This window comes from Protopterus annectens, chromosome 16.part0 (assembly GCF_019279795.1).
Source record: "Protopterus annectens isolate FY-2018-M chromosome 16.part0, PAN1.0, whole genome shotgun sequence".
NCBI lineage: Eukaryota > Metazoa > Chordata > Ceratodontiformes > Protopteridae > Protopterus > Protopterus annectens.
In genome coordinates this window covers 674346940-674372817 of record NC_056750.1, presented here as the reverse complement: position 1 = coordinate 674372817, position 25878 = coordinate 674346940, and the positions used below count along the sequence as shown (strand labels likewise).

Sequence of the window (25878 nt, the reverse complement as noted above, 5' to 3'; positions counted from 1 at the left end):
ACTAAAGCTAAGCTGGATGAGAAACCTAGGTGAACCAATGGCACGTCATGGTATTTATAACATCACACCTGGGTATTTGAGCAGATATACAGAGTGAAAGGAAGGCACCCAGAGCTTTTGTAAACTGACCAAACATCTAATATCCTTGGAATTGGAAAAGTTGGTAAACCCTGAATGATCAAACTAGAATGTTCCTCCCTTTAGACTGTCAAAGCTTGAGCTATCTTCTCTCTTCACATATCCAGATTCATTTCCATCTTATTCTTAAAATCAGCAACTTTGGGACAAGACTAGTAATACCCAAATGTTTGTGAATGTGCAACCAAGCAAAACTAAGAAAATAATAAGAAGTTATGTACCTACCATAACGTTTCATGTTAGTTGTCTTCTTCTCGCCTTCTTTCTTGCTGGTTGGGGTTCAGAGCCAATCCGCGGCTCCGACTCGGCCATCTTCAAAAGCTTGAGAGCTACTTACTGGCTCGAGGCCCCCTATATCCCATACCACCTGGCGCTAGATACCCAGATCTCGTTTGGTAAGTCTAACTGCAGACATAATAATAATAATACAGGAATCCTGTCCTAGAATGCATAAATCCTACTGGAGAGACTACTAGTCAGAAGGAAAAGCCAGAGGACATGGAACGTTATGGTAGGTACATAACTTCTTATGTTAAGTTGTCTATCTCGCCTTCATTCTTGCTGGTTGGGACAGCGTTCCCTTGCACCTCAATCCTGGGTGGCTCATCGGAACAGACTCTTCAGAACAGTGGAACCAAAATCAGCTCTGCTCCTGGAGGCCACGTCCAGCTTATAATGTGAAATAAAGGTATGAGAATTGGCCCATGTAGCTGCCGTACAAAGTTTCCATTGGCAATCTTGCCTGAAAAGCCACTGAAGTAGCTAGAGCTCTAGTGGAGTGACCTTTCGGTTTAGCAGGAAGCTCCTTATTCCTTAGCTGATATATAAATGTAATGATAGATGTCAACCACCTAGATAAGGTTACTTTCGACACAGGTAGACCTTGTTTACCCTCAGCATAGGACAGGAACAGCTGGTCTGATTTTCTTATTTGCTTAGTTCTATGCAAGTAAAAGCGTAACTGTCTATGAACATCCAACTGATGCAATTTGTATTCCGCCTTGTTGGAATAATTTGGAAAAAACGCGGGCAGATCAATAGACTGATTTAAATTATTGTCAGAAGAAACCTTTGGAAGGAAGGAAGGATTAGTCCTGAGAGACACTCTGTCATTGTGGAAAACTAGATAAGGAGGGCGAACACAAAGAGCCTGAAGCTCAGAAACTCTTCTGGCTGAAGTAATCGCAACCAGAAAAAGGGTTTTCCAAGAAAGAAACTTCAAGACACAAGAAGCTGCCGGTTCAAAGGTGGGCAGTATCAGGGAAGATAAAATCAAATTTAGATCCCACGGAGGTGGGGGATCTCTCACTGGGGGCCTGAGTAAAGTAGTCCCTTTGAGAAAAACTTAACAAAGCTTATGGGACATAATACTAGTATCCGATAGACCTGTACGAAAGTTTGAAATTGCAGCTAACTGAACTCTAATTGTGGCAGAAGATCCAGCACGAAAATGTTCCGCTAAAAAATCCAAAATATGGTGCACAGGGGCTGAAAAGGGATCTATATTCCTAGCCTCTGCCCAGAAAGAGAAACGTTTCCACTTACTAGCATAAGTCTTTCTAGTGGTAGACTTGGGCAATGATGATTTTACACACCGAGTGGGAGATGTTCGGAAGCCTGGCTAAGGTCGGAAGTGGAGCAGCCAAACAGTGAGCTGGAGAGATTGAAGGGATTGGTGCAGCCCGCCCAACTGATGGATCAGGAGATCTGGAACTGGGTCCAGGGCTGCTCCAGAAGGTAATGATGCAGGAACGGGAACCAAATTTGTCGAGGCCAGTAAGGGGCAATGAGGATCATCTTGCATCCCAATGTGGTAGCTTTCTGTATCAATTTGGGAATCAGGGGGAACGGAGGGAATGCATAAAGTCGTCCCTGAGGCCAATTGTGAACTAGAGCGTCTCTGGAGGAGTGTCCGGGAAGAGGGAGGAGAGAGAAGAAATTGTTGCACTTGCTGTTGAAGGGGGTGCCAAAAAGGTTGCAGCAAGGCTAACCCCATTTGCGGAAGATTTGGTCCACCACTGTCCGATTGAGAGACCACTCGTGAGGCATAAGAATTGCTCTGCTCAGCCTGTCCGCTATAAGGTTGGAGTTCCCAGGGATGTGCGCTGTTATCGGAAACTGTTGGGAAGAGATCGCCCACTGCCAGAGTCTTCTGAGTGCTTCTCGACATAGGGGGTAGGACCTGGCACTGCCCCTGCTTGTTGATGTACCACACTACCGACATACTGTCCGTTTGAATTGCAATGGTCCCGGAAGGAAGAGAGTTGTGAAGAGCTTGCTACGCCATAAAAGCACGGCCCTCATCTCCAAAACATTGATATGCAGATGGTACTCGTGAGGCTGCCAGGTGCCTTGGACTGTTCTGCCCTGAAAATGCCCGCCCCCACCCGATCAGGGAGGCATCCGTGGTCACCATAGCCACTGGAGGAGGAAGAGCAAATGGTCTGCCCTGGGGTACTGATGGGGAAACCATCTACCAAGCAAGCTGGTTTTTGCATGTCTGTGTGATCATTATTTTGTGAGACATTGGAAGTTGCTGGAAAGACCATTGGGTGAACAGCATCCACCGAAGAATCTTCATATGAAAATGAGCGAGGGGGACTAGTATGATAGCCACTGCCATTAGACCCAAGGTCTTTTAGGACGAATCTGGCCTGAATTTTTTTGCATCCTAATAAGACTTGGACATGTCGGCGAATGTCTAACACTCTGTCTAATGGAAGTCTCGCCATGTCCTTTGTATTTAAGTTTGCGCCTATAAAGGTAATAGATTGACAAGGCGACAATACAGACTTTTCAAAATTTATTTTGATGCCTAGTTAGGATGGTGTAGTCTCTGGCTCGCAGCAGGTGATGCCTGGTGGTTGCAGTAAGGAGCCAGTCATCTAAATATGGAAACACCTGGAATCCTTGCCTTGTCAGGTGAGCGGTAATTACTGCCAAACATTTGGTGAACACCCTGGGGGCTGTGGTGAGACCAAAGGGCAGAGCTCTGAACTGATGATGACTGGCTCCCAGCCGGAAGCGGAGGAATCTTCTGGAGCATCTGTCCATTTTGATATGGTAGTACGCGTCCTGAAGATCTATGGAGCACATCCAATTGTCCTGACCCAGAAAGGGTAAAATGTACTGTAGTGTGACCATCTGGAACTTCGTTCTTTGAACAGACCTGTTTAGTCTGCTGAGATCCAGAATGGGTCTCCAAGTCCCCTGTCGTTTTTGGTACCAAAAAGAAACTAGAGTAAATTCCGGATCCTTGCTGGTCTGCCGGGACTGGCTGGATGGCTCGCTCTTAGCAGTTTTGAAATTTCTTGAACTGCTTGATCCCTTAGATTGGGTGGAACATCTGGAAGGGATTTGTTGGAATCGTAGGGAGTGCGAAAGAAAGGGATTTTGCAGCCTTCAGATATGATAGACAGTACCCATTTGTCTTGTGTTATACTTTGCCAGGCTTTTGGGTACAGCGATAATCTTCCCCCGACTGCCTCCGAAGGTGGACAGCTGGGCAGCACCTCAGGGATGCTGGAAGGGCTCGTCAGAGAAAGATTCTCTTTGGCCCTGATTTTGCGGACCCCCTCTGCCCCGGGGCGCGCCTATTGTTCTCTCCTCTGCCCCTGGAGGGGAACTCTCCACGTGTGTCAGGCATGGCTCCCTGGGGTTTCCGGAACCACATCTTCCCACTCTTCTGACCCTTGGGATACGGTCTTGAAGGAGTGGAAAAACAGACTCCCACAGCAGAGAGATTTGCCTTCCTGCACACACCTGGTAAGGGTATCCTTCACCTGTGGTCCAAAAAGAGCAGAACCATCAAAAGGGGTGTTTGTGAAAGACTCCCTGAAGGGTTCCGCAAAGTTACATAACCGCATCCAGGCATGCCTCCTCAAGGCCACGCTTGTGCCTGTGGCCCTACTCGCACCATCGGCTGCGTAAGAGATGAGCCGCATGAAGGAGTTTACTACAGAATTAAGAGTCGCCAGCTGGGAGGCCACCTTAGCCTGGACCCCCGCAGCTGATGGATCTTGAAAGGTATCTCCTAGCTCTTTAAGGAGATCCCTTTGAAGTGGGTAAAAGTGGCACAAAGTTCAGCAGCGACCTTATGGAGAAGGGTCACTCCAGCAAATATCCGCTTCCATGTCCATCCCCCCAGATTCCTTATATTAGGATGGACAAGCGAAGAAGTTTCAGCCAACTTTTTTTTTTTACACCTATGGCATATGCATCAAAGGGACACCCTTAGTCAGAAATTGCTAGTCTTGTGGAGCAGTAATAAATTTTGTGGGTCTTCTAGGGGTTGGTTCTACTGTCTGGGGCTGACCACACCTTCTGAACCACCACAGACATCAGTGGATCGAATGGTGGAGACACCCAGGAGGTGGAGGGTCGGGAACCAAACACGTCCAGGAATACAGACTCATCCTCGGAAGGGTTAAGGGTAGTCCAGTTCCCCCTCTGCCTAAGTATCTCAAGGATGTCTGAGAAAGAGACGTCCTCAGAGGGGGATCTCTGGGACCCTTCCGAATCCTCCAAGTCGGTATCAGAAGTGACAGACTCAGGGGAGTCAACATGCTTCCTCTTGCATTTCCTCTTTTGAGGGGGCTCCTCTGAATGATCAGGGGAGGCCTCGGAAGAGGAAGATACACCCAATGGGGTGCCCTGGAGCTCTTGTTCCCCATGCTTGGGGTCTGGAGGAGGGGCAGAGGCAGACGCAGGCACCGTGGGGGGAGGAGCCGATGAGGCTGATCGTGGGGCTGACTTAGAGGCAAGCACACTCCTCATGACCTCGAAGGCACCCCTTCCCGATACCGGCAAAGGCTCCGGCAAGACTGGGATTCTTCCCGGCACCAAGCGAGACGGCGCAGAGGCCGATGTGGGAGCCGAACTCACCTGCACCGAAGCTCTGAGAGGGAGAACGGGGTCGGACAAGGGTCTGATGCCACTCGCCCCCTCGGAGCTGACGAGGGAGTCCCGGCACCCAGATCCCTCCAAGGACGGCACCATGGATGAGATCGGAGCCGACGACGGAACCTAAAGGGTAGGTATTGGCGCTGACGGTTCCACGATCTGGGCCCCAGCAAGCTCTGGCTCTGAACATGAAGGATGAGTCGAAGGAGGAACTACTGTACAGACAGGCGGAGCCGAACCCTGATGAGGGGGGGCTGGATAACATTTTAGCCAGGGCCTGCAATTTTAGGAGCCTGCGCACCACTCTCTCCAAATCATGGTCAGATAGTCTAGAAGACAGAGAAGAGTGATATCAGTGACTTCGCTCAGACTAACAGAGGTGACACCGGAGCAGAGTGTATAGACTCTAGGGATGGAGACCTAGAGCATTTTTGACTCCCTGACAGTTCCGACACCAGAGTCGGGGCAGAGTGGGAGATAGGTACTTCGGTTCCAGTTGGAGCCAAAGCTGAAGCAGACACCACACCCAACGGCTCCGAACTGGGAGCCGGTGGCTTTGTTGGCTTAGAGGGTTTCACTGACTGAACCTTAGCCGGTGACCCTTCAGGTTTGAGCAAACCCCTAAGGGTTAGCTTATTTCTACGCTCCTGCAGGACTCTTGGACTAAAGGCGTGACACACCGTAACAAGAGTCCTGCAGGTGTAGGGCGCCCAAACAGTAGACACAAGAAGTGTAACCATCTGTCAGTGACATCTTCTGACAGCATGAGTCACACTTCTTGAATCCAGATACTTTAGTATTTTTAGACATACCTGTAAACGGAAAAATCAATTTACAGAGAAAAAGTAACAAAAGGGAAATTGGTAACTAGTAAAAACACACACACTCACACAAATTACCACACCCTAATAGCACACACACACTATTATCTAAGAAAAGGTAATTAGACCTACTAATCTACCACAATTTCTAACAAAGAAACTATTACATAAAAAACTGAAACAAGGATTAGCCTCTAAAACTAAAACGGCTACCTTTAAGAATAGAAACGGGGGAGGGGAAAACTCTCTAACAAGAAAACGAGTTTTCAAGGGAAGGAGACTAAGTACAAATAGCTAACTACAACTACTGAAAGTACACGAACTATCTTAAACACCAACTATAATATAAAAATTTTTTATACAAGACAATAACATTGAAAAATATGACCTGAGCCAGTAAAAGCAACCTCGCAGCAGAAGCGGCAAACGAGATCTGGGTATCTAGCGCCAGGCATCATGAGATATAGGGGGTTTGAAGATGGCCGAGTTGGAGCCGAGGATCGGCTCCGAACACCAACCAGCAAGAATGAAGGTGAGATAGACAACTTAACATACAAGGTTCCACAGAAAGCAGGCACACCGGAATAATCCGTAAAAGGAACTTTTTATTACTAAAAAGCGTCAGACGCAGACAATGTAACTCACTTCATCAGAAGAACAGAACAAATAAAATTTAAATACCCTAAAATAATCAGCTATACTACTATACTACACCCCATCTAAAATCTTAGGCACAAAATCATTCATTCATCATTCACATTCACTCAAAAATTAAAAAATTATTCAAATTATTAAAACATTATGTATGTAAAATATATATAATATATATATATAATATATATATATATATAATATATTATAAAATATAAATAAATATAATAAAAATTTTAAATAATTTTTAAATAATTTTTTTATCAAAAAATAAATAATATAAAAAAAAAATAAAATATAATAAAAAATAAATAAAATAAAACATAAAAATAAAAAATATTCAATTTCTATTCTATTAAGGTGCCATAAGCTTAGCTCATGCAAACAAAGAGCCATAATAGAGCATAAATCATTCAAACCAGGCCAATAACTAAATCTTACAACTTTCTGCATATTTTTTTCCTTTTTTCCAACTGTAAATTCCTAGGGTCCAATTAATACTTGGTTTTAATTGGTCCAAACAAAAAATTAGGTGTGTGTGGTGTGTACACATTTTTAATGTTTAGCCAGTTTATTCATTTCTAAGTTTGTAAATAAGTAATGTTAATGTATTAGACTCTAAGTCTTAAAACATGGCATATTTTTAAAACACATTATATATATAATTGTTTGGTTAACATACAAGGTTCACGTAGTCCAGGGCACCATGAGTATTACTTCCACAAGAATGTAAAAAAGACATGAACAGAAAAATAAATGTACTAAAATGACTTAAACTTGAAAGCTTTCATCTAAAAACACCTTGGACTTCATCAGAACACATTCAACTAGTTTCAGTGCATATAAAAACCTTACACAATTAAGAACCCTTAAATATTCATGCAATTAGTAAAACCATAACTGTAATCTTGTGGCACAATAAAAGATGTGAAAGCAAAAAAGAAAAAGTTGCTAATCTTACATCATGTAGTAAAAATTTAAAAAACTGAAATATAAACTCACATGAACATTTAATATTAAAATGTATAACTTAGCAACTCATTCTTAATACAGGCTGAATAGAGAGGCATACATTTAATCCTGGTTTGACTGTGGCATCTAATTTTACCTGCCAAAATAATTCCTTATACACAAGCTTATTTTACAAAGCCCACCCGTAAAATTTGGGGGGACTAATTCTAGTATATCAAATTCAAATATTTTTGAAATGTTCGCATACCAGGGAATGCTTTAATAACATGTTGTTAAAATTAGTTTCCTTTCCGTTTTACCCACATAATATTTTTGGCAGTTATTGCACACAGCTATATAAACTAACCCTTTGGACTTGCAGTTCCCTGTAACTAGAACTTTTGAACCATAGTAGTTTAAAACAAACTCTTTGGTCTCTAAAATGTAACAAAATCTACATTTGCCACATTTTTGTGGTGCCTTTGATTTCCAGTTCTTGCACCGTTTCTAAGACTTCCTTAATACTGATATCAACTTTATGTATGAACACAGGGGAATCACCCACCATTTTGTATATTTTTTCATCTGTTCTAAAAATAGCCCAATTTTAGAACTGGTGGCGGTGTATTTATTAGCCATAGCTTTAAAAAATATATTATCTTGAGTGGTAGGGCCTACATTTGTACAGTCCAACCCACCTAAACTATGCAACTGAGCAAGAATGTGTGTTTATCTTATCTTTCTATTGTTAATAACTTCCACTTTTAAGCCCCTTAACAGATCATGAGGATAACCCCTTTCTATAAACATGTTTGTCAAAAAATCCAATTCTTTTAGAAAAAGTGCATCTTTAGATGTCATGCTTGCTGCCCTAAGTGAACCGATGGCACGTCATAGTCTTTATAACAGCACACTTGGGAATTTGAGCAGATGTACAGTGTGAAAGGAAGGCACCCAAAGCTTTTGTAAACTGACCAAACAGCTAATATCCTTGGAAAATGGAAAAAGAAAAGTTGGTAAACAGCGAATGATCAAACTGGAATGTTCTTCCCTTTAGACTGCCAAAGATAGACTCATCTTCTCTCTTCACATCTTCCGATTCATTTCCATCTTATTTTTAAAATTAAGAACTTCTGGGACAAGACTACCTTCCACTGAACCACCTTCTTCATATTTCTCATGCTGCACTTTAATTACATGCACCCGCTAGCAACTGGTTTACTAGACTAGACCACCTAAACATAGGACAAGATGGAAAGTCAGCGTCCAAGTTTCCCTTCCTGTTGCAAGCCTTTCAGCACATGATCTCCTAGAACTGTGTACTATTTGCGTTATGCTCACAGATAATGAGCTCATTCTCAACAGTAACAGTTAATCTGTGAGAGGAGTCAATACCTAATTAATTTGGAAGCCTACCCCCTTGCCTAGAAACTTGCACTGTGAGCTTCATACATCACAAATTCTTCACCAACCACCCCAAAATGTCTTAAGCTACACTGTTAAAAAATCAATCTCAAACTTTCAAGAAATAAGATGTTAAGTCTCAGTTTTGAGCAAAGCACTCCAAATCTACCAATCTAAACAGTAACAGCAGAAACGTTTTATGACAGCTGACTATTTTCAAACTGGTTCATCACTCATAAGGCTGGATAAGCTGAGGGTTACAATAAGTCGTCTTTCAAGTACCAGGATTTCTGATTATACGAGGGTCCTAAGGACCCTAGCCCCTGACAAAAACATCTAACACAGTAGTGGTACATGCAGGAGAGAACGTGAGATGCAATACCCTATGAGGCATGCAGACAGATGGCAGAACTTTCCATGGTATTACCTCTGCAGGTAAGACACTGGTCCCGAGTTGAATCGCTCCCTCCCCTCAAGATGATACCTAAATATAAAAAGATAACTAGTTTAATAATTTTTTAAACAGCTAGTATCAGTCAAGGGGGATCCAGTATTTCACCATGAAAAAATGCTTGACAGTCCAAATTGCTTTGCCTGCACTTCTTGTTCAAAGATTTCTACATATTAACTAAAGCCTTTGATAACCCCTACTGCCTTTTTAGACAGAATCCAGCTAATGGACATTCCAGCATAATGCATCAGTTCCAAAACTGGATCACATCAGGATCATCTCAATGCCAGAAGCCTAAGCAATAAATTACCCGATCTTGACTGAGGCACTCCTAGATTTGGAAAACAACCATGTTTTCATAGTTATTGAGAATGTAAAGACAGCACTCTCACTACACCAAAGTTTTACACATTTTATGACTTCAGACCAAATGGCAACTCTGATGGAGTTTCCACTCATCAAGAAATACATTAGCTCCAGCAGATCCCTAGGGAGCCTTCAAAATTAACTCACTTTAACTACTGACTCTCCTACACAGGATTAAATCTCAATTAAGAGCTTGTTACAGTACATATTAATATAACATACTTGTTGCCCTGACATGACCACTTATGATTCCTTAGTATTCTAAATTATTTCCCTATCAGCAAAAACTAATTCTGGGTGAGTAACTTATCCTTCAATACACAGATACCTATACCTCCCACTGCAGGCTATGCTCAAAAAATTCTATACATTAACAAAAACTTCCTTGATTAGTGCTAAACAGACCTAGTAGAGAACATTGCATTTTTTACCAGATTCTTACAAATATGGCTGCCTCATGAACTACCACTTTGATAACACCACAAACTTTTAAATTTCCCCTTTAAATTCCAAAAAACCCTTAAAACAAACCTCTCTGAATTCAATGATTACATACATGACATTCTCAACAACTCAATGATGAAATAGCGAAATTCCCTTATGACTGCACCACCTCTGATCATGATACAGCAGCAAGCTTCACTAAGGTCTGCAAAAATGTACAGTGCTAGCAGTCCCTAGCAGCACAAACTGTTACAGAAAGTTTAACACACTCTGGTGGTCCACCACTATAAATAAAGTGTGCAACGAAAGCAAGAAACTCCTTAAACAGTAGACTCTATAAACTAAAGGAAAAAAAAAAACATTTCCAAAAAAACTGATTAGGTCCATTAACGGAGTCCATGACCCATGGAAGGCCCCTAAAACAAAACTATAAATCATTCTCGTTATTAAGCGAATACTCTACATTGCTCTGAATGTGCTCATAATCTATTCATAATCATGCCTCCTATTCAGGCTCGGCAGACACTGTTGATGTCTTTGAGACAATGCCAATTTCACCCACAGACTGCTATACAAAACATTGAAATACTTGAACCCTTGCTCCCACAATTATTTTTATTATTTAATGAAACTCCTAACCAAGACCAAAAATACTTCCTCAGTTTGCCCTACAACATACCTGGTTGCTTAATTATGTTTATCTAGTGCTTGCAGAAACACTAACTTTTTAACCACTACTTGATGACTGGGATTGTACATGACGAGTAGCATACTGCAGTAGTGATGCCTCTCCAAAAAGTACAGTTTTGTACCTACCATAAATGAAGATGTTCGAGTGTTCACACTGTTGCAGTCATTACACTTGGGTTATCCTGCCATCATCAGGTGGTCCCCCGCAGTCAGCCAGAGTTCCAAAGTCTTGGTCCGGCGTTGGTTGCTGTCGCTTCTTCCCTGACGCCAGTGCACCAGGGGTATATAAGATGCATCAGACGCCATTTTCTTCAGTTTTTCTTGCCCCAGATGTCAGATGCCCCCAAGTAGGTAGGCAATACATATTGCTAATAAAAAATATACATATAAAATAAAAAAAACAATACCTTCAGTTACAAGCAAATACACCACAAAGATTGTATAGGATATAGAAAGGTATAGATTAGTCCAGCTAGTTCAGAGGGGATGGAGGGAGGGTAACCTGGACTGCAGCAGTGTGAACACTCGAACATCTACATTTATGGCAGGTACAAAACTGTACTATGTTCATCGTGTTACACTGCTGCAGTCATTACACTTGGGTAGAATCCCAAAGCTAAGGTTGGGTGGCTGGTCTATAAAGAGTTAGGATTGGCTATGAGGTCCTGCAGAACTGCAGTGGCAAATCCTGTTCTGGATTTTGAGTACAGAGGCAAGTGGTAATGCTTGGTAAAGGTGTGCACTGAACTCCAAGTTGCAGCCTCCAAAATTTCCTTGGTAGGTACTCCTCTGAGAAAGGCTGTTGACGTGGCTGTTGCCCTGGTGGAATGTGGCCTAATGTTATTAGGGACTGATTTTCCATGCTGTGTGTAGCAGTAATGAATACAGATTCCTATCCATTTGCATATAGTCTGCTTTGAGATAGCAGCATATGCTACAAACAGTTGCTCAGTTTTCCTGAAAGCTTTTGTTTTGTCCAAGTAGAAGCGTAGCTGCCTGTGTATGTTCAAAGAGTGCAGAAGTCTCTCCCTTTTATTCTGGGGCTTTGGATAAAAAGTTGGCAAATGGATGGTTTGGTTAAGAGCCACACTAGATAACACCTTTGGCATAAAAGTAGGGTTTTGTCCTTAAAGAAACCCTGTCCTGATGAAAAATTATAAAAGGTTCCACTGCCATTAATGCCTGAAGCTCTGAGACTCTTCCTGCTAAAGTTACTTCCAGGAGCAGAGCTGTTTTCCATGATACAAATTTTTGATCAGCTGTATTGGCTGGCTCAAAAGGTGGCAGGGTCAGTTTTTCCAAAACGAAATTGAGGTCCCAAGTTGGTGTTGGTGCTCTCTGGGGTGGTCTTATGTTTTTAGCCCCTCTGAGGTACTGCGTTAGCAAGGGATGAGAGAATAAAGGAGGATCCGTGTTGTAATGTGCTGAAATGGCAGAGGCGTGGATCTTAATTGATGAGAAGGATAGGCCTTTGTCCAGCATCTCAGTTAAGTATTGTAAAATCTGAGGAATGTTTGTAACAAGAGGGTCAAGGCTTTGAGCCTGGTTCCAGGCACAGAATCTCTTCCATTTTTCTGAGTAAGCTTTCCTGGTGCTAAGCCTCCTGGCCTCCAAAATGACATCCATAACAGCTTTAAAGAGAGGTGTTGCCTGTTTGACTAATGAATCTGCCATGCAGCCAGGTTTAGGGTTTTGAGCTGACCGTGCAGGATCTAATTGTTTTGTTGAGTCAGAAGGTGTGGAATTTGAGGAAAAATCCATGGTGGGCCTTGAGCTAAGTTCTTTAAGATTGGGTACCAGTGCTGGTGTGGCCAGTCTGGAGCAATCAGGATCATCTGTGGTTTTTCTTGTCTGGCTTTTAGGAGTACCTTTGAAAGGAGAGGCAGTGGTGGGAAGGCATAAACTTTTAGGCTTTTCCAGCTGAACGAGAGAGCATCCACTTTCCATGCTTGTGTGTGATAAGTCCTTGTGCAGAATTTTTGGAGTTGGCAATTCAGTGAGGAGACAAAAAGATCTATGTCTGGGCATCCCCATTTTTGTGTTACCATGCTGAAGATTTGTGGATTCAATTTCCATTCGTGAGGGTCCATGATATTTCTGCATAGATCATCTGCCAGAGTATTTTTCTTTCCTGGCAGGAATTGTGCTTGCAGATGAACTTGATACATTAGAGCTGTGTTCCACAAGGTCAATACTTGCCTGCATAGGGGATAAGAATGAGTGCCCCCCCTTGCTTGTTTATGTACCACATTACTGTGGTGTTGTCTGTCTTCAATAATAATTGTCCTGGATGCAGAAGGTCCTTGAAAGCTGTTACGGCATTTTGAACAGCCAACATCTCTTTTTGATTGATGTGAAGATGCATCTGTTCTGTAGTCCACTTGCCCTGAATGCATTTTCCTGCCATGTGTGCTCCCCAGGCGTAATCAGAAGCATCTGTTGTTAGAGTCTGCCTGGCTGTGGGTAGGGTAAAAGGCTGACCCCTTGTTTAGGTGACAAGCCTGTGCCCACCATCGAAACTCCTGTTTTAGGCAGAGAATCATTGGTATTACTGCTTCTAAACTGTGAGAGTGTTGAGTCCAAATACTTTTTAGGTACCATTGTAATTTCCTCATATGCAGTCTGGCATATGGTACTAGTAGTATGCAGGATGCTACGAATCCCAGGGCCTGCAGAACTTTTCTTGCAGGGTGATGGGACTTTTTTGCCAGTAATTGAAAATATTGAGTTAATTGAATTTGTTTGTCTGGCATGAGATAAGCCATCTCGGCCGTTGTATTAAAGCTGGCACCCAGGAATATAATCTGTTGTGAGGGCACTAGTTTTGACTTCTTTTCGTTTACTGTGTACCCTAGAGAAATTAGCAACCTTTTTACAAACACCAGATGCTGCAGAAGAATGTCCTTTGTCTCTGCTTGAATGAGGCAGTCGTCCAGGTATGGATATATTTGAATTCTGTTTTGTCTGCAAAATGCAATTACTGGTGCCAGGCACTTTGCAAAGACCCTGGGCGCAGTAGAGAAGCCAAAGGGCAGTGCAGAGAATTGATAGTGCATTCTACCAGCTTTGAATCTGAGGCATCTTCAGCAATTTATTCTGATAGGGACATGCAGGTATGCCTCTTTGAGGTCCAGAGTAACAAGCCAAGCCTTCTTGCCCAGCATGGGTAGAAGCTGCTGTAATGTCAACATTTTGAATTTCGGAATATCCAGGTAAGTATTTAGAATTGAAAGGTCTAGTATGGGCCTCCAGGTCTTGTCCTTTCTGGGGACCAGAAAGAGTCTTGAGTAAAATCCTTGTCCTTGTTCCTGTTGTGGTACTTTTTGAATAGCTCTCATGTCCACGAGGGCTGAAATTTGTTTTTGTGCCTCTGCCCATTGATTCTGTGGCAGGTCTGGCATTCCTTTTAGCTTTGGTAAAGTATGAAAGTGGAACCTGTAATCTTGAGACACAACATTAAGAACCCATTTGTCTTGTGTGACTGTTTGCCAGTTTTGAGAAAAAAGTGCTAGTTTTCCCCCTAAGGGGGCTGCCAAAAGGGAAGTACTTGGCGTACGAAGGGGGAAGTCATTGTAACTGTTTCCTGAAAGGTTGAGACTTGCCCTTCCCTCCTTTTGGGGTTGAGGTGCCCCAATGTCGTCGTCTGTTAGAGCCTTGGGGTTGAGATCTGCCTCTTGGGCATCTGTATCTGCCTCTCTGTGGCCAGACACTGGAAAGGACCAATTCTTTGTTGGCCAATTTCTGCTAAATCGAGGTGGCTGTACCTGTAAGAAATCCTTGACTGTTTGCATAGATTTAGCTTTATCCTCCATTTTCTTTAACACCTCTTCTGCCTTAACACCAAACAAGATATCATGCTGTAAAGGAGCATCCAATAATTCTGCCTTAACATGATCAGGTCAACTCTGTTCTTTTAACCAAGCATGCCTTCGAATCACAGAACCTGTAACTGCGGCTCTACAAGAGGCCTCTAAAGAATCAAAACCACATTGCAGAATATGTTTTCCTACCTGTTCAACTGCTTGTAATAACTCCTGCATTTCTTTACAGTCAGGAGCTTCTGAGCTTGCAAGCATTTTGTTTTAACTGAGCCATTAAATATTGTTGGTACTTAAGCATGTGAAACTGGCAATTTAAAACCCTTACTGCTAAAGTTGCAGAAGTGTAAACTTTCTTCCCCAATCTATCCAAAGCTCTGGAATCTCTGTCAGAGGGTACAATAGAAGCCTTAACCCCTTTTGGACCATGGGAAATAGTTTCTGGATCAGCAGAAGGGTTTTTATAAAGAAACTTGTGAGAGTCAGGGACTCTATAATACCTATCTGGCTTGGCTGGTGCAGGGGACAAAGAATCAGGAGATAAGCTGATTTCAGAGAACACATCATCCACAATATCCAGTACAGGCGGAATAGCCAGAGGCCTGTGCTGAGGCAATAAAAGGAAATCCCCGAGCCTTTTCTTGGATTCTGAATAATCCTGACTTTCCCAATGGAAATGCTCCCTCATGGTATGTAAAGTTTCCCCAAAAGAAAAATCCTCAGGAGGAGAGGCTGAAGGGATAGATTCTTCAGCATCAGATTCCTCATAGGGGGGTAGACAGTATCCCTGGTCTGAAGAGGAATCAGAGGAAATGGAAACCTAATCAGAGGAATCAGTCTGTATCCTGCCTAGGCCTTTTCTCAGGGGGGGGGGGATGGGAACCCCTGATTAGAGTAATGAGGTCTTCAGCCATTTTAAGCATCTGTTTCTTAGGCATGGAGGACTGTCCAGGAGAATGCTGTACTTGCTTCTTTGTCTTTAATGGTTCTTTTGCCTTGGCTGTTGCTTTAATGGTAAGTTGTGAAGGTCTGAAAACACCCTCAGAAGCCGATGCCTGCTCAGTGGCTCCAGACCCATCTGGGGGATTAGTTTCCATAGGCCCAACACCTTGAGTTTCCAGAGGCCTAGTTGTCTCCACGTGGGAGTCGGAAGTGGCCTGTATCTCTGAGGTAGCGGGTGTCAGGGGCTGCGAAAGCGCCTCACTGAAAACAGGCGAACCGGCGACTGGCCTAGAAGAGGTTTCGTCGTCAGTTTTGGACCTCGGATGCCTGTCTTTATCCTTGTCTTTGCGTTTTTTCGGAATTGCGGTTGTCGGTTGATCCGACGGCATAGTATAATTGAACCTTCGGCCAAAGTAGTGCAAAGCAAACTCAAAACATCTTTTTATAGTGCGTTTGTTAAATCTAGCACAAAACCGACAACTAGTAACGTCGTGATCAGGGCCTAGGCATGGAATACAGTAAGAGTGGAAGTCCTTATGATGTATTTGCTTCCCACAAGAAATACAATTAACTTTTTCTGACATCTGTCTGAGGCAAGAAAAAAGTTTCTCCAATGGGGTACTTAGCTTTATTGAAGACTTTGGATCTGAAATTCGACTTCGAAAATCTCAGGAGTCGGCCGACCGGCACTTGCGAACTGCTTCTGCTTCGGGCACCGCATGGCAAGAAAGACTGAAGAAAATGGCGTCGGATGCATCTTGTATACCCCTAGCGCACTGACGTCAGGGAAGAAGCGACAACAACAGACGCCACACCAAGACTTTGGAACTCTGGCCGACTGCGGGATCGCCTGTCGGCAGGATAACCCAAGTGTAATGACTGCAGCAGTGTAACACGATGAACATTGGTGGTCTTACAACTGACTCAGTTACAGACCTGTCAGTCTAACAAGCCTCATCAGCAAAGAAATGAAATATACTGTAACTGATTTTAAAATAAGAGATCATAAGACATGACACAACAGTTCGGCTTTGTCAAGGGTGAACCTTGTCTAATGAATATGTTAATTTATAGGCTGTAGACAGTAGCCATGTGGTACACAGAGCATTTTGATCTGGCTAAAGCCTTCAATACCATTACCCATTCTGACATCATATAGAAGTAAAATGCATTAAAGCTGACCAATGTATGGGAAGGTAGAAAAGCAGACTGGCTGAAAGAGAGAACCCATACTGTGCAAGGTGCAGGCACCTCCTCAGAAATAAAGTGACCACAGGTACCCCTCAGAACTCATTGTTGGCAGTTGTATTTTTTTGGCTTTTACTTTTCAGACCTCCAAGCAAAGAGGTAAGATCTCGGATATCGGTTTGCAGATAAACTGAAAATGGGTGTTACGTCACCCTCTAACATTCAAACCCTCTAGAATTAACTCTCCCCTGTAAATGTTTGTCATACCAATAAAGAGCAGAAACTAAATACAATAAGTGCAGTGTCACATTTAATAGGCAACCCCTCCCCCCTCATCATATGTATGGATAACACACCACTCCAAACCAAAAGTGTAGTCAGTGATTTGGGAACTTGGGTAGATTAACACCCTTTCTTTTCACTATCAAGTGACAATGGTTGTTATGAAATCATTTTTAGCACTGCTAGTTCCTGAAGGAATATCAAGGTCTAAAAAGGTGATCACCCCTTATACTCAGTATTGATTAGACCATTTTTCAAGTACAATGTCTCATTCAAGATGCATCTGACTAAACATATCAAACAAGATGTCAGAAATTCCAAACAAAACAAAATCTAAGGCTTAATATCCCTGAGCTATCATGACAGACTGGAAGTTCTTCTCCTTTATTCAGCATGCCACAGACTTTTCTGGAAAGATCTCTGTCGCTTACTGTGCTAATAGAGATCTAGTTGTCCTGGACCTTCTGTATCTCAGCAAGTCCAATGGACTCACTAACTAGCATCAATGACCTAAACCTTTACAAACACTTAAATAAAACACAGTGGAGGGACAGAGTTTATAACTCAGCCCCACCCTAATCTCTGGAAAAAAAAGCTCTTGCATATAAAGCATCATGAAGGAGAGTACTGGCAGGTGTAAATGATCATAAAACTCAGCAGCCTTGAAATCTATGAAAATGACAACTTCAGAGAGCAAACAATCCAGTGACCAATAGTATTACAGTGGTGATACAAACATAAGTAGTACTGGGGTAATGGTAATTTTTGTGTACCATGAAACGTTGTAAGATCATGAGAGACACACACTCACACTCTAATCACAGGGAAAATGCTTGCAAAGAAAAAAGTTTAAACAATGATGGATGCTGTTCAGTTACTCTACCTTAGCAAGCCTCTGTAGTAAGATATTTAACTACATGGATGTCTAAGGACATCTGGGGCATGTCTTAGTAAAATACCAGACACAATCTGCAGCACAATTACTCAAGCAACTTGGTGGCCAACATGCGAATCCAAAGGAAAATAGGCACATGGACATCCCTCATCCTTTGGGAAGAGATGTATCTGGGTCTTCTTACAGAGGGATGTCCTCCATTTTAAGGGAAGGATAAACACCAACACCCCTTCATGAAGGAGGAGAAAGTCAAAGAATTTCTACTTGACCTGGGCTTAAAAACAGACTGTGCAATTGTAAAAATGCACACCCTCATAACTTGTGGCATGCACTGGAATTACAGCTACTTCAACTAACAGCAAAACGCAAAAGTGAGGCTCGGTGAGTTACAATTAAAAGAATGAGGAACTAGTATTTCAGTGGATAAATGCAAGACTGTAGTCATTTGAGATACTATGACAAAGTCTTAGCAGGTCCTTCACATGCAGAAATAAAATGTTAAAATAGCTTAAAAAGTGTAGCATGGAAATCATGAAAGGGTCGGTTACGGTCTCTGAAGCACAAAGATGTGGTGTATCCTCCACCAGCATGCTTCAATGGTGATCTACTTCAGGTGGCTAATGAACAGTAATTAAACCAATGCATGCATGCATGTACTTAATTAATGGCATAACAATTAAAGAGGACGCATAATTAGAATCCTAGTAACCACTCAGTGCACATCATAAAAGAACACCATCTATAACAATGGAGCCAAGCACATCACAGCACAGACTAACCAAAAACAATTGAAACATGCATGTCATTACTGAGAAAGGAGAGAGGACACTGGCAGTAAAAGTACAACACATACCCTGGCTAAAAAAATGCGATTTTCTTCAACAGTGGCTGTTGCTTAAGTTTGTGTGTAAATACTTGGCGAATCACCTAAACAAGCAGCACTGTTTTACCAGCAAAATGGAAAGACAACATATCTATGTTTTTCTGACTATCGTGCTCACCTTTTTTTTTTTTTTTTAAATTCCCTTACACTGCACACCATCACCCTTGTTTATCTTGCTTTGTTCTAGAGAATTCTTAATCAAATTTAGTTTTAAAAAGATGATTCACATCGCAGAAAATGTGCAATCACCACCATATTAATGATACAATAAGTATGCATTTTTTTTTTTTTTTTTTTTAACGAGAAAGCAATAAAGTACAGTTGTGTACACTTACCATAAATGTAGATGTTCGAGTGTATTCACTGTTGCAGTCATCACATTTGGGTTATCTGCTTGCAGTAGCCCTCAGTCAACCTGATTATTAAAGTCTTGGGTCCTGCGTTGGTTGTTGTCTGATCTTCCATGACGTCAGGTAGTCAGGGGTATAAAGCATGCAGCCGACACCATTACATCAGTTTTTCTTGCTCCAGATGTCAGGTGCCCCCCTTAATGGGAAGCAATTAAATCTATATATATATATATATATATATATATATATATATATATATATATATATATATATATATACATACATACATACATATACACAAGGTTATACCTCCAACAAAAAAGCAAATACACCAAAAATCTTTTAAGTATAGTAGAGAAGAACAGAAGTATAGCCAAAAAGTCAGGGGGCTGGAGGGACGGTGACCAGGACTGCAACAGTGAATACACTTGAACATCTACATTTATGGTAAGTGTACACAACTGTACTATGTTTTCATGTTTCACTGTTGCAGTCATCATATCTGGGTAGATTCCCAAAGCTAAGGATGGGAGGAAGAATTTAGATAGCATTAGGAGGACCAGCTATAAGGCCCTGCAAGACTGCAATGGCAAAGCCAGCTCTGGATTTAGAGAAAACTGGCAAATGGCAGTGCTTGGTGAAAGTATGTACAGAACTCCAGGTAGCAGCTTCTAGGATGTCTCTGGTAAGGACACCTCTGAGAAAGGCTGTAGAGGTAGATGCAGCCCTGGTTGAATGGGGTCTAATCCCCTCTCGGACAGGTTTTCCACGGTGCTTATAGCAGAAATGAGTGCAATGACCTATCCACTTAGAAATGGTTTGCTTTGAAGTAGCCTTTCCCTCTGCCCCTGCAGCAAATGCCACCAGCAGTTGTTCAGATTTCCTTTGAGGTCTAGTCCTATCCAAGTAAAATCTAAGTTGTCGGTGCACATCTAAGGAGTGCAGTATCCGTTCCCCTTTGTTCTGTGGATTAGTAAAGAAGGTTGGCAAATGAAAGGACTGATTAAGAGCCACACTGGATACCACCCTGGGCATGAAAGAGGGGTTGGCCCTGAGGGATACCCTGTCCGCTTAAAAGATGATTAAAGGGTCCGCTGCCATAAGGGCCTGTAATTCAGATACCCTTCTTGCTGAAGTGATTGCTAAAAGGAAAGTGGTTTTCCTAGAAAGGAATTTTAACTCTGCAGCTGCAGCTGGCTGAAAAGGAGGAAGTGAGTTTTTCCAAATCAAAATTAAGGTCCCAGGCTGGAGTTGGGGCTCTCCTAGGTGGTCTTACATTTTTGGCCCCTCTGAGGAATGGCTTGAGCAGTGGGTGAGAAAAGAGGGGTGGTTCTGTGTTGTAATGAGCAGAAATGGCTGAGGCGTGAATTTTGATGGAGGAAAAGGAAAGGCCCTTATGAAGCATCTCAGTTAAGTATTGAAGAATCTGAGGTAAATTGGGCGCTGCTGTGGCCATCCCTTGAGTTTGGTTCCAGGCACAGAATCTTTTCCACTTTTCAGCATAAGATTTTCTAGTACTAGGCCTCCTTGCCTCCAAAATGACATCCAACACTTGTTTACTGAGGGATGGTAATGGAGAGATTAGGTAATTAGCCAGTCTGCCAGGTTCAGGGTTTGAAGCTGGGGGGGTGCAGAATATGGCTGTCCTGCTGAGACAGCAGGGTAGGGGTCTGAGGTAGGTGCCATGGGGCCAGCTGTGACACTGCGCAAGAGGGGGTACAAGTGTTGGCGTGGTCAGTCTGGTGCAATCAGTATCATCCTTGGTATGCCTTGTTTGATCTTTAGTAGTACTTTGGAGAGAAGAGGCAGAGGGGGAAAGGCATAAACTGGTAGATTTTTCCAAATGGACAGGGCATCCACTTTCCAAGCTTGTTTGTGGGGAGTCCTTGTATTGGGAGTCCTGGGTGGAGGCAAACAGGTATATATCTGGGATCCCCCATTTGTTGATCAACATGTTGAAAATCTTTGGTTCCAGTTTCTACACGTGTGGGTCCATGAGATTTCTGCTGAGATTGTCTTCCAGTGTATTTAGTTTTCCTGGCAGAAATTGAGTCTGTAGATGCACTTGGTAGCTCAAAGCAGTGTTCCACAGAGCCATGTCTAGTCTGCAGAGGGGGTAAGAATGGGTACCCCCCCTTGCTTGTTTATGTACCACATAACAGTGGTGTTGTCCGTCTTTACCATTAACTGTCCTGGAAGAATGTGGTGGTCCTTGAAGGCTGTCAGTGCATTCTGTACAGCTAACATTTCTTTTTGATTAATATGCAAGTACATTTGACTTGGGTTCCATTTGCCCTGAATGCACTTCTCTGCCAGGGGAGCCCCCCCATGCATAGTATGATGCATCTGTTGTTAGGGTTTGGGCGTCAGGGGGTAGAGTGAATGGTAGTCCTTTGTGTTGGTGGCAGGCCTCTGCCCACCAAAGGAATTCTAAGCATAGGCAAGGTATGACAGGAATCATTGCTTCTAGATCCTGAGTATGTTGACACCATAGGCTTTTTAGATACCACTGTACTTTCCTCATATGCAGTCTTGCATATGGAATTAGTAGAATGCACGAGGCCATGAACACCAAGGCTTGCAGTATTTGCCTTGCAGATAGCAGGCTTTTTGTGGCCACTAGTTTGAAGTAAGTTGTCAAATTAATTTCTCTGGCATGAGGAAAGCCATCTGGGAAGGTGTGTTCAAGTTTGCTCCCAGGAACATAATTTGTTGACAGGGTACCAGATGTGAATTCTTTTTGTTTATGGTGTACCCCAGACAAGCTAACACCGTTTGTACAAATGACACATGATTCAGAAGTATGTCCTGGCTTTCTGCCTGATTTAGACAATCATCCAGGTATGGGTATATCTGATTACTTTGCCTGCAAAATGCAATGACTGGAGCTAGGTACTTTGTGATTACCCTGTGCGCAGTAGATAAGCCAAAGGGCAGTGCAGAGAACTGATAGTGTATGCAGCCTGCTTTGAAACTGAGGTATTTTCTGCAAGATTCCCTGATTTGGATGTGCAGGTAAGATTCCTTTAAATCCAGTGCTGCCAGCCAGGCACCTCTGCCTATCATGGGAAGCAAATGGTGAAGTGTTAGCATCCTGAATTTTGAAATCACCAAAAGGTGTTTAGGATAGGCAGTTCCAAGATATGACTCCATGAGTTGTCTTTTCTGTGTACCAGGAAAAGTCTTGAGTAGAAACCTTGTACCTTTTCCTCTTCTGGTACAGCCTGAAGAGCCTTTAATCTTGAGAGAGTGTACTTGCTTTTGAGCCTCTGTCCACTGATTTGGGGGTAGATCTGGCCAACCGTTTGGGGTTGGTAACATGTGGAAATGAAATCTGTATCCTTGGGAAACTACGTTTAAAACCCATTTGTCCTGGGTAATGAGTTCCCAGTTTTTTGCTTGCAGAGCAACCTTTCTCTCTAATGCAGCAGTCAGTTGAGAAGTTCTTGGAAGTTTTAAAGTTAAGTCATTGAGACAGCTTACCATAGGGGGGAGTCTTACTACTGCCTGATTTGGAAGTGGGAGTTCCCCGCACTGCTTAAGTCCTGTGCGTACCCTGGGACTGAAGCCTGGGCGTTCTGCTGGTTCTGGGTTTGAACTGAGAAGGCCTGGAAGAGGCAGGAAAGGACCAATTTTTGAGGGCTACTAAATCTGGGAGGCTGCACTTGTAAGAAATCTTTAACAGTTTGCATAGATTTAGCTTTTTCCACAGTCTTTTTAAGAACTTCTTCTGCTTTGTCACCAAACAGGCGGTCCTGATTTAAGGGAGCATCCAGCAATTTAGTTTTAACATGATCTGGCAAAGATTGCTCCTTTAGCCAAGCATGCCTTCCAAGTACAGACCCGGTGACAGCAGCCCTGCAAGATGCCCCTAGTGAATCAAAACCATATTGAAAGAATGTTTTCCAACCTGTTCAGCAGAATGCATTAAATCCTGTAAATCCTTATTTTCAGCACAATCAGGAATCAATATAATTTTCTGTTTAAGCAATTCAATAATATGCTGCTGCTACTTTAACATATGAAACTAGCAATTTAAAGCCCTGATGGCCAAGGTTGCAGAGCTGTATACCTTCTTACCCCACCTATCCAGGGCCCTGGAATCTCTATCAGAGAGGGTAGGATTTTTGGCAGTAGTAGCCTTAACGCCTTCGGGTCCCTGTGAAATGGTCTCAGGATCAGCAGTAGGATTTTTAAAAAGGAACTTGTGAGAATCAGGAACTCTGTAATATCTATCAGGTTTTCTGGGAGCAGGAGGTAAAGAATCAGGAGCCAAGCTAGATTCCGAAAAGGCATCATCAACAATGTCCAGCACATGAGGGATAGCTAAAGGCCTGTGTTGGGGCAGGAGTAAGACATCTCTAAGCCTCTTTTTAGAATCAGGGTAATCCTCGTTTTCCAGTGAAAGTGCTCCCTAAGAGTATGCAAGGTTTCATCAAAAGAAAAATCCTCTGGGGGAGAAGCAGAGGGAATAGTCCTCTGCATCACAATCCTCATAGGTGGATAAAGGTAAATCCTGGTCATCAGAGGAGACAGAAATTTCAGAATCCTGGTCAGAAGTATCATATGCAAATTCAGTCTTAGGTCTCTTAGCGGGGGAAGGTTGGCTTGCCCTGATAAAAATGATAAGGTCTTCAGCCATTCTTGTTTGTTTTTTAGGCATAGAGGGGGGCCTGACCATTTGGTCTGGGCATCGGTTTTCTAGGCATGGTTCGAGTTTTAGGCCTAGAAGAAGAAGATGGCATCAGTTTAATATGCAAGTGAGTAGGCCTGAATACACCCACAGAAGCTGGTGCCTGCACAGCGGCTCCAGACCCATCCAAGACAGAGAGATGCGCAGGTTCCACAGTTGAAGCATCTGGCAGCATACCGGACTCCGAATGGGTCTCAGTAGAGGCCTGCGAATCTGAAGTAGTGGGTATCAGGCTGCGAAAGCGCCTCACTGAATATCGAACTGGCGACTAGCTTAGAAGCGCTGTCGGCAGCTTTGGACCTAGGCGGCCTGTCTCTGTCTTTATCTTTGTGTTTTTGGAATATCGGTAATTGGGTGGCTTACCGAAGACATATCTGGATAATTGAACAGAGTACCAAAATATTCAGAAGCGAAAATGTATCGACGACCAATAGTTCATGGTTTAAATAAGGCACAAAACTGACAGCGAGGTACGTCGTGATCAGGGCCTAGGCAAGGAATACAGTACAAATGAAAATCTTTATGAGGTATTTGCTTTCCACAAGAAACAGAATTATTGACTTTTACTGACATCGGTTTAGAGCATCCGTGGTGGTGCAGTGGTAGCATTGTTGCCGAACAGAAAGAGGTTCTCCAGTTCGATTCTCGGCTGGAGTGCGGGGAGTGCGTTCTGTGTGGAGTCTTGCATGTCCTCCCCGCAGTTGGGTGGGTGCTCGAAAGCCATGCGTAAATGGGTGTGCCTTCGCTGAAGGTTGAACATCGATCTGGCACCTCAGCGTTCGTGAAAATCTACTGCCAATCAGACCGGAGTTCCACTGTGGTGACTCCTAACCGGGAAAAGCCAAAAGACAACAACTGACATTGGTTTAGAGCAAGAAAAAGTTTCCCCAATGGGGTACTTAGCTTTAGTTGAAGACTTCGGTTCTGAAACTCGAAAACTAAAATTTCAGGAGTCTGCCAAACGGCACTTGCGAACTGCTTCTGCATTGGGCATCGCACGGCAAGAAAGACCGATGTAATGGCGTCGGCTGCATGCTTTATACCCCTGACTACCTGAAGTCACAGAAAATAAGACAGCAACCGATGCAGGACCCAAGACTTAGATAATCAGGCCGACTGAAGGCTACTGCAAGCAGATAACCCAAATGTGATGACTACAACAGTGAAACACGAAGAACATCAGAGCAATTCTGGCATTAGTGTCCTGAGGCATGCATTTAAACAGCTGTAAAACATACAGAGATGCCATCTTACAACCTCAGAATCCAAAGCGATAAGAGCACTTTCAAGTGTCTCTTTAGATGGTCCTTGGTGAAAGGATGACATAGATGATAAAATTCCAGGCCGGAATGTAGACGACGACCCAGATAAGTCAGAATCATCTGTGACTTTACCACAAGGAGACTCAGATTCATTTTCTGTCAAGCTGAAGAGAAAAATATCAAGTGAAATGAAAATAAGTATGAATGATATAAACATTAAAAAGATGATGCTCGTTACTTAAAAATACATAACAGGTTTACCAGGTGGCAGAAAGTTTGAGAAAACTTTAGAATGACTCCAAAGGAATTACTTCTGTCTAGGCAAAAATCAAAGCTTGCTACTTATCCAACATAAAAACGATGATTAAGACCGGATGTATACCCACACAAATTAACTGCTCATGCAGGTTGTTCCACAAACCTGGCCACATCCTCTTCCTACATGCACAAGCAACTTGTGAACCCCACTAATAACTTACACCATGAAAAAAGCCTTGCAGCAGAAATATCAAAGAATTAAAGTCTATTGCTTACATGCTATATGTCTACTACTAAACATATCTGCAGTTAAGAGCAGACCAAACAACATTTTGCCTTTAAGTCAGTTCCTTATTATCAAACTCATATTTTAAAAAATAGTTTGTCTTCACTTTTCACCCTTGCCCAAAGTTCTCCATTCAATCTATTCACTTCAGGCATGCAACCCACAATGCTCTCTTGAAATTTCAGTAGAACCTTTGATGTAAA

The 25878-nt window shown here is 42.8% G+C and overlaps 1 protein-coding gene across 1 annotated transcript in view; it reads right to left on the bottom strand.

Annotated features, from left to right (window-relative positions):
• Positions 1 to 25878, bottom strand: part of EHMT1 (euchromatic histone lysine methyltransferase 1) — a 1716251-nt gene that overhangs the window by 932386 nt on the left and 757987 nt on the right. Inside the window, exons 13-14 of the mRNA XM_044058169.1 lie at positions 25127 to 25295; positions 7891 to 7900 (exon numbers count right to left, since the gene is read on the bottom strand). Coding sequence (XP_043914104.1) covers positions 7891 to 7900; positions 25127 to 25295 — 179 coding nt within the window. The remainder of the gene's footprint in view (positions 1 to 7890; positions 7901 to 25126; positions 25296 to 25878) is intronic.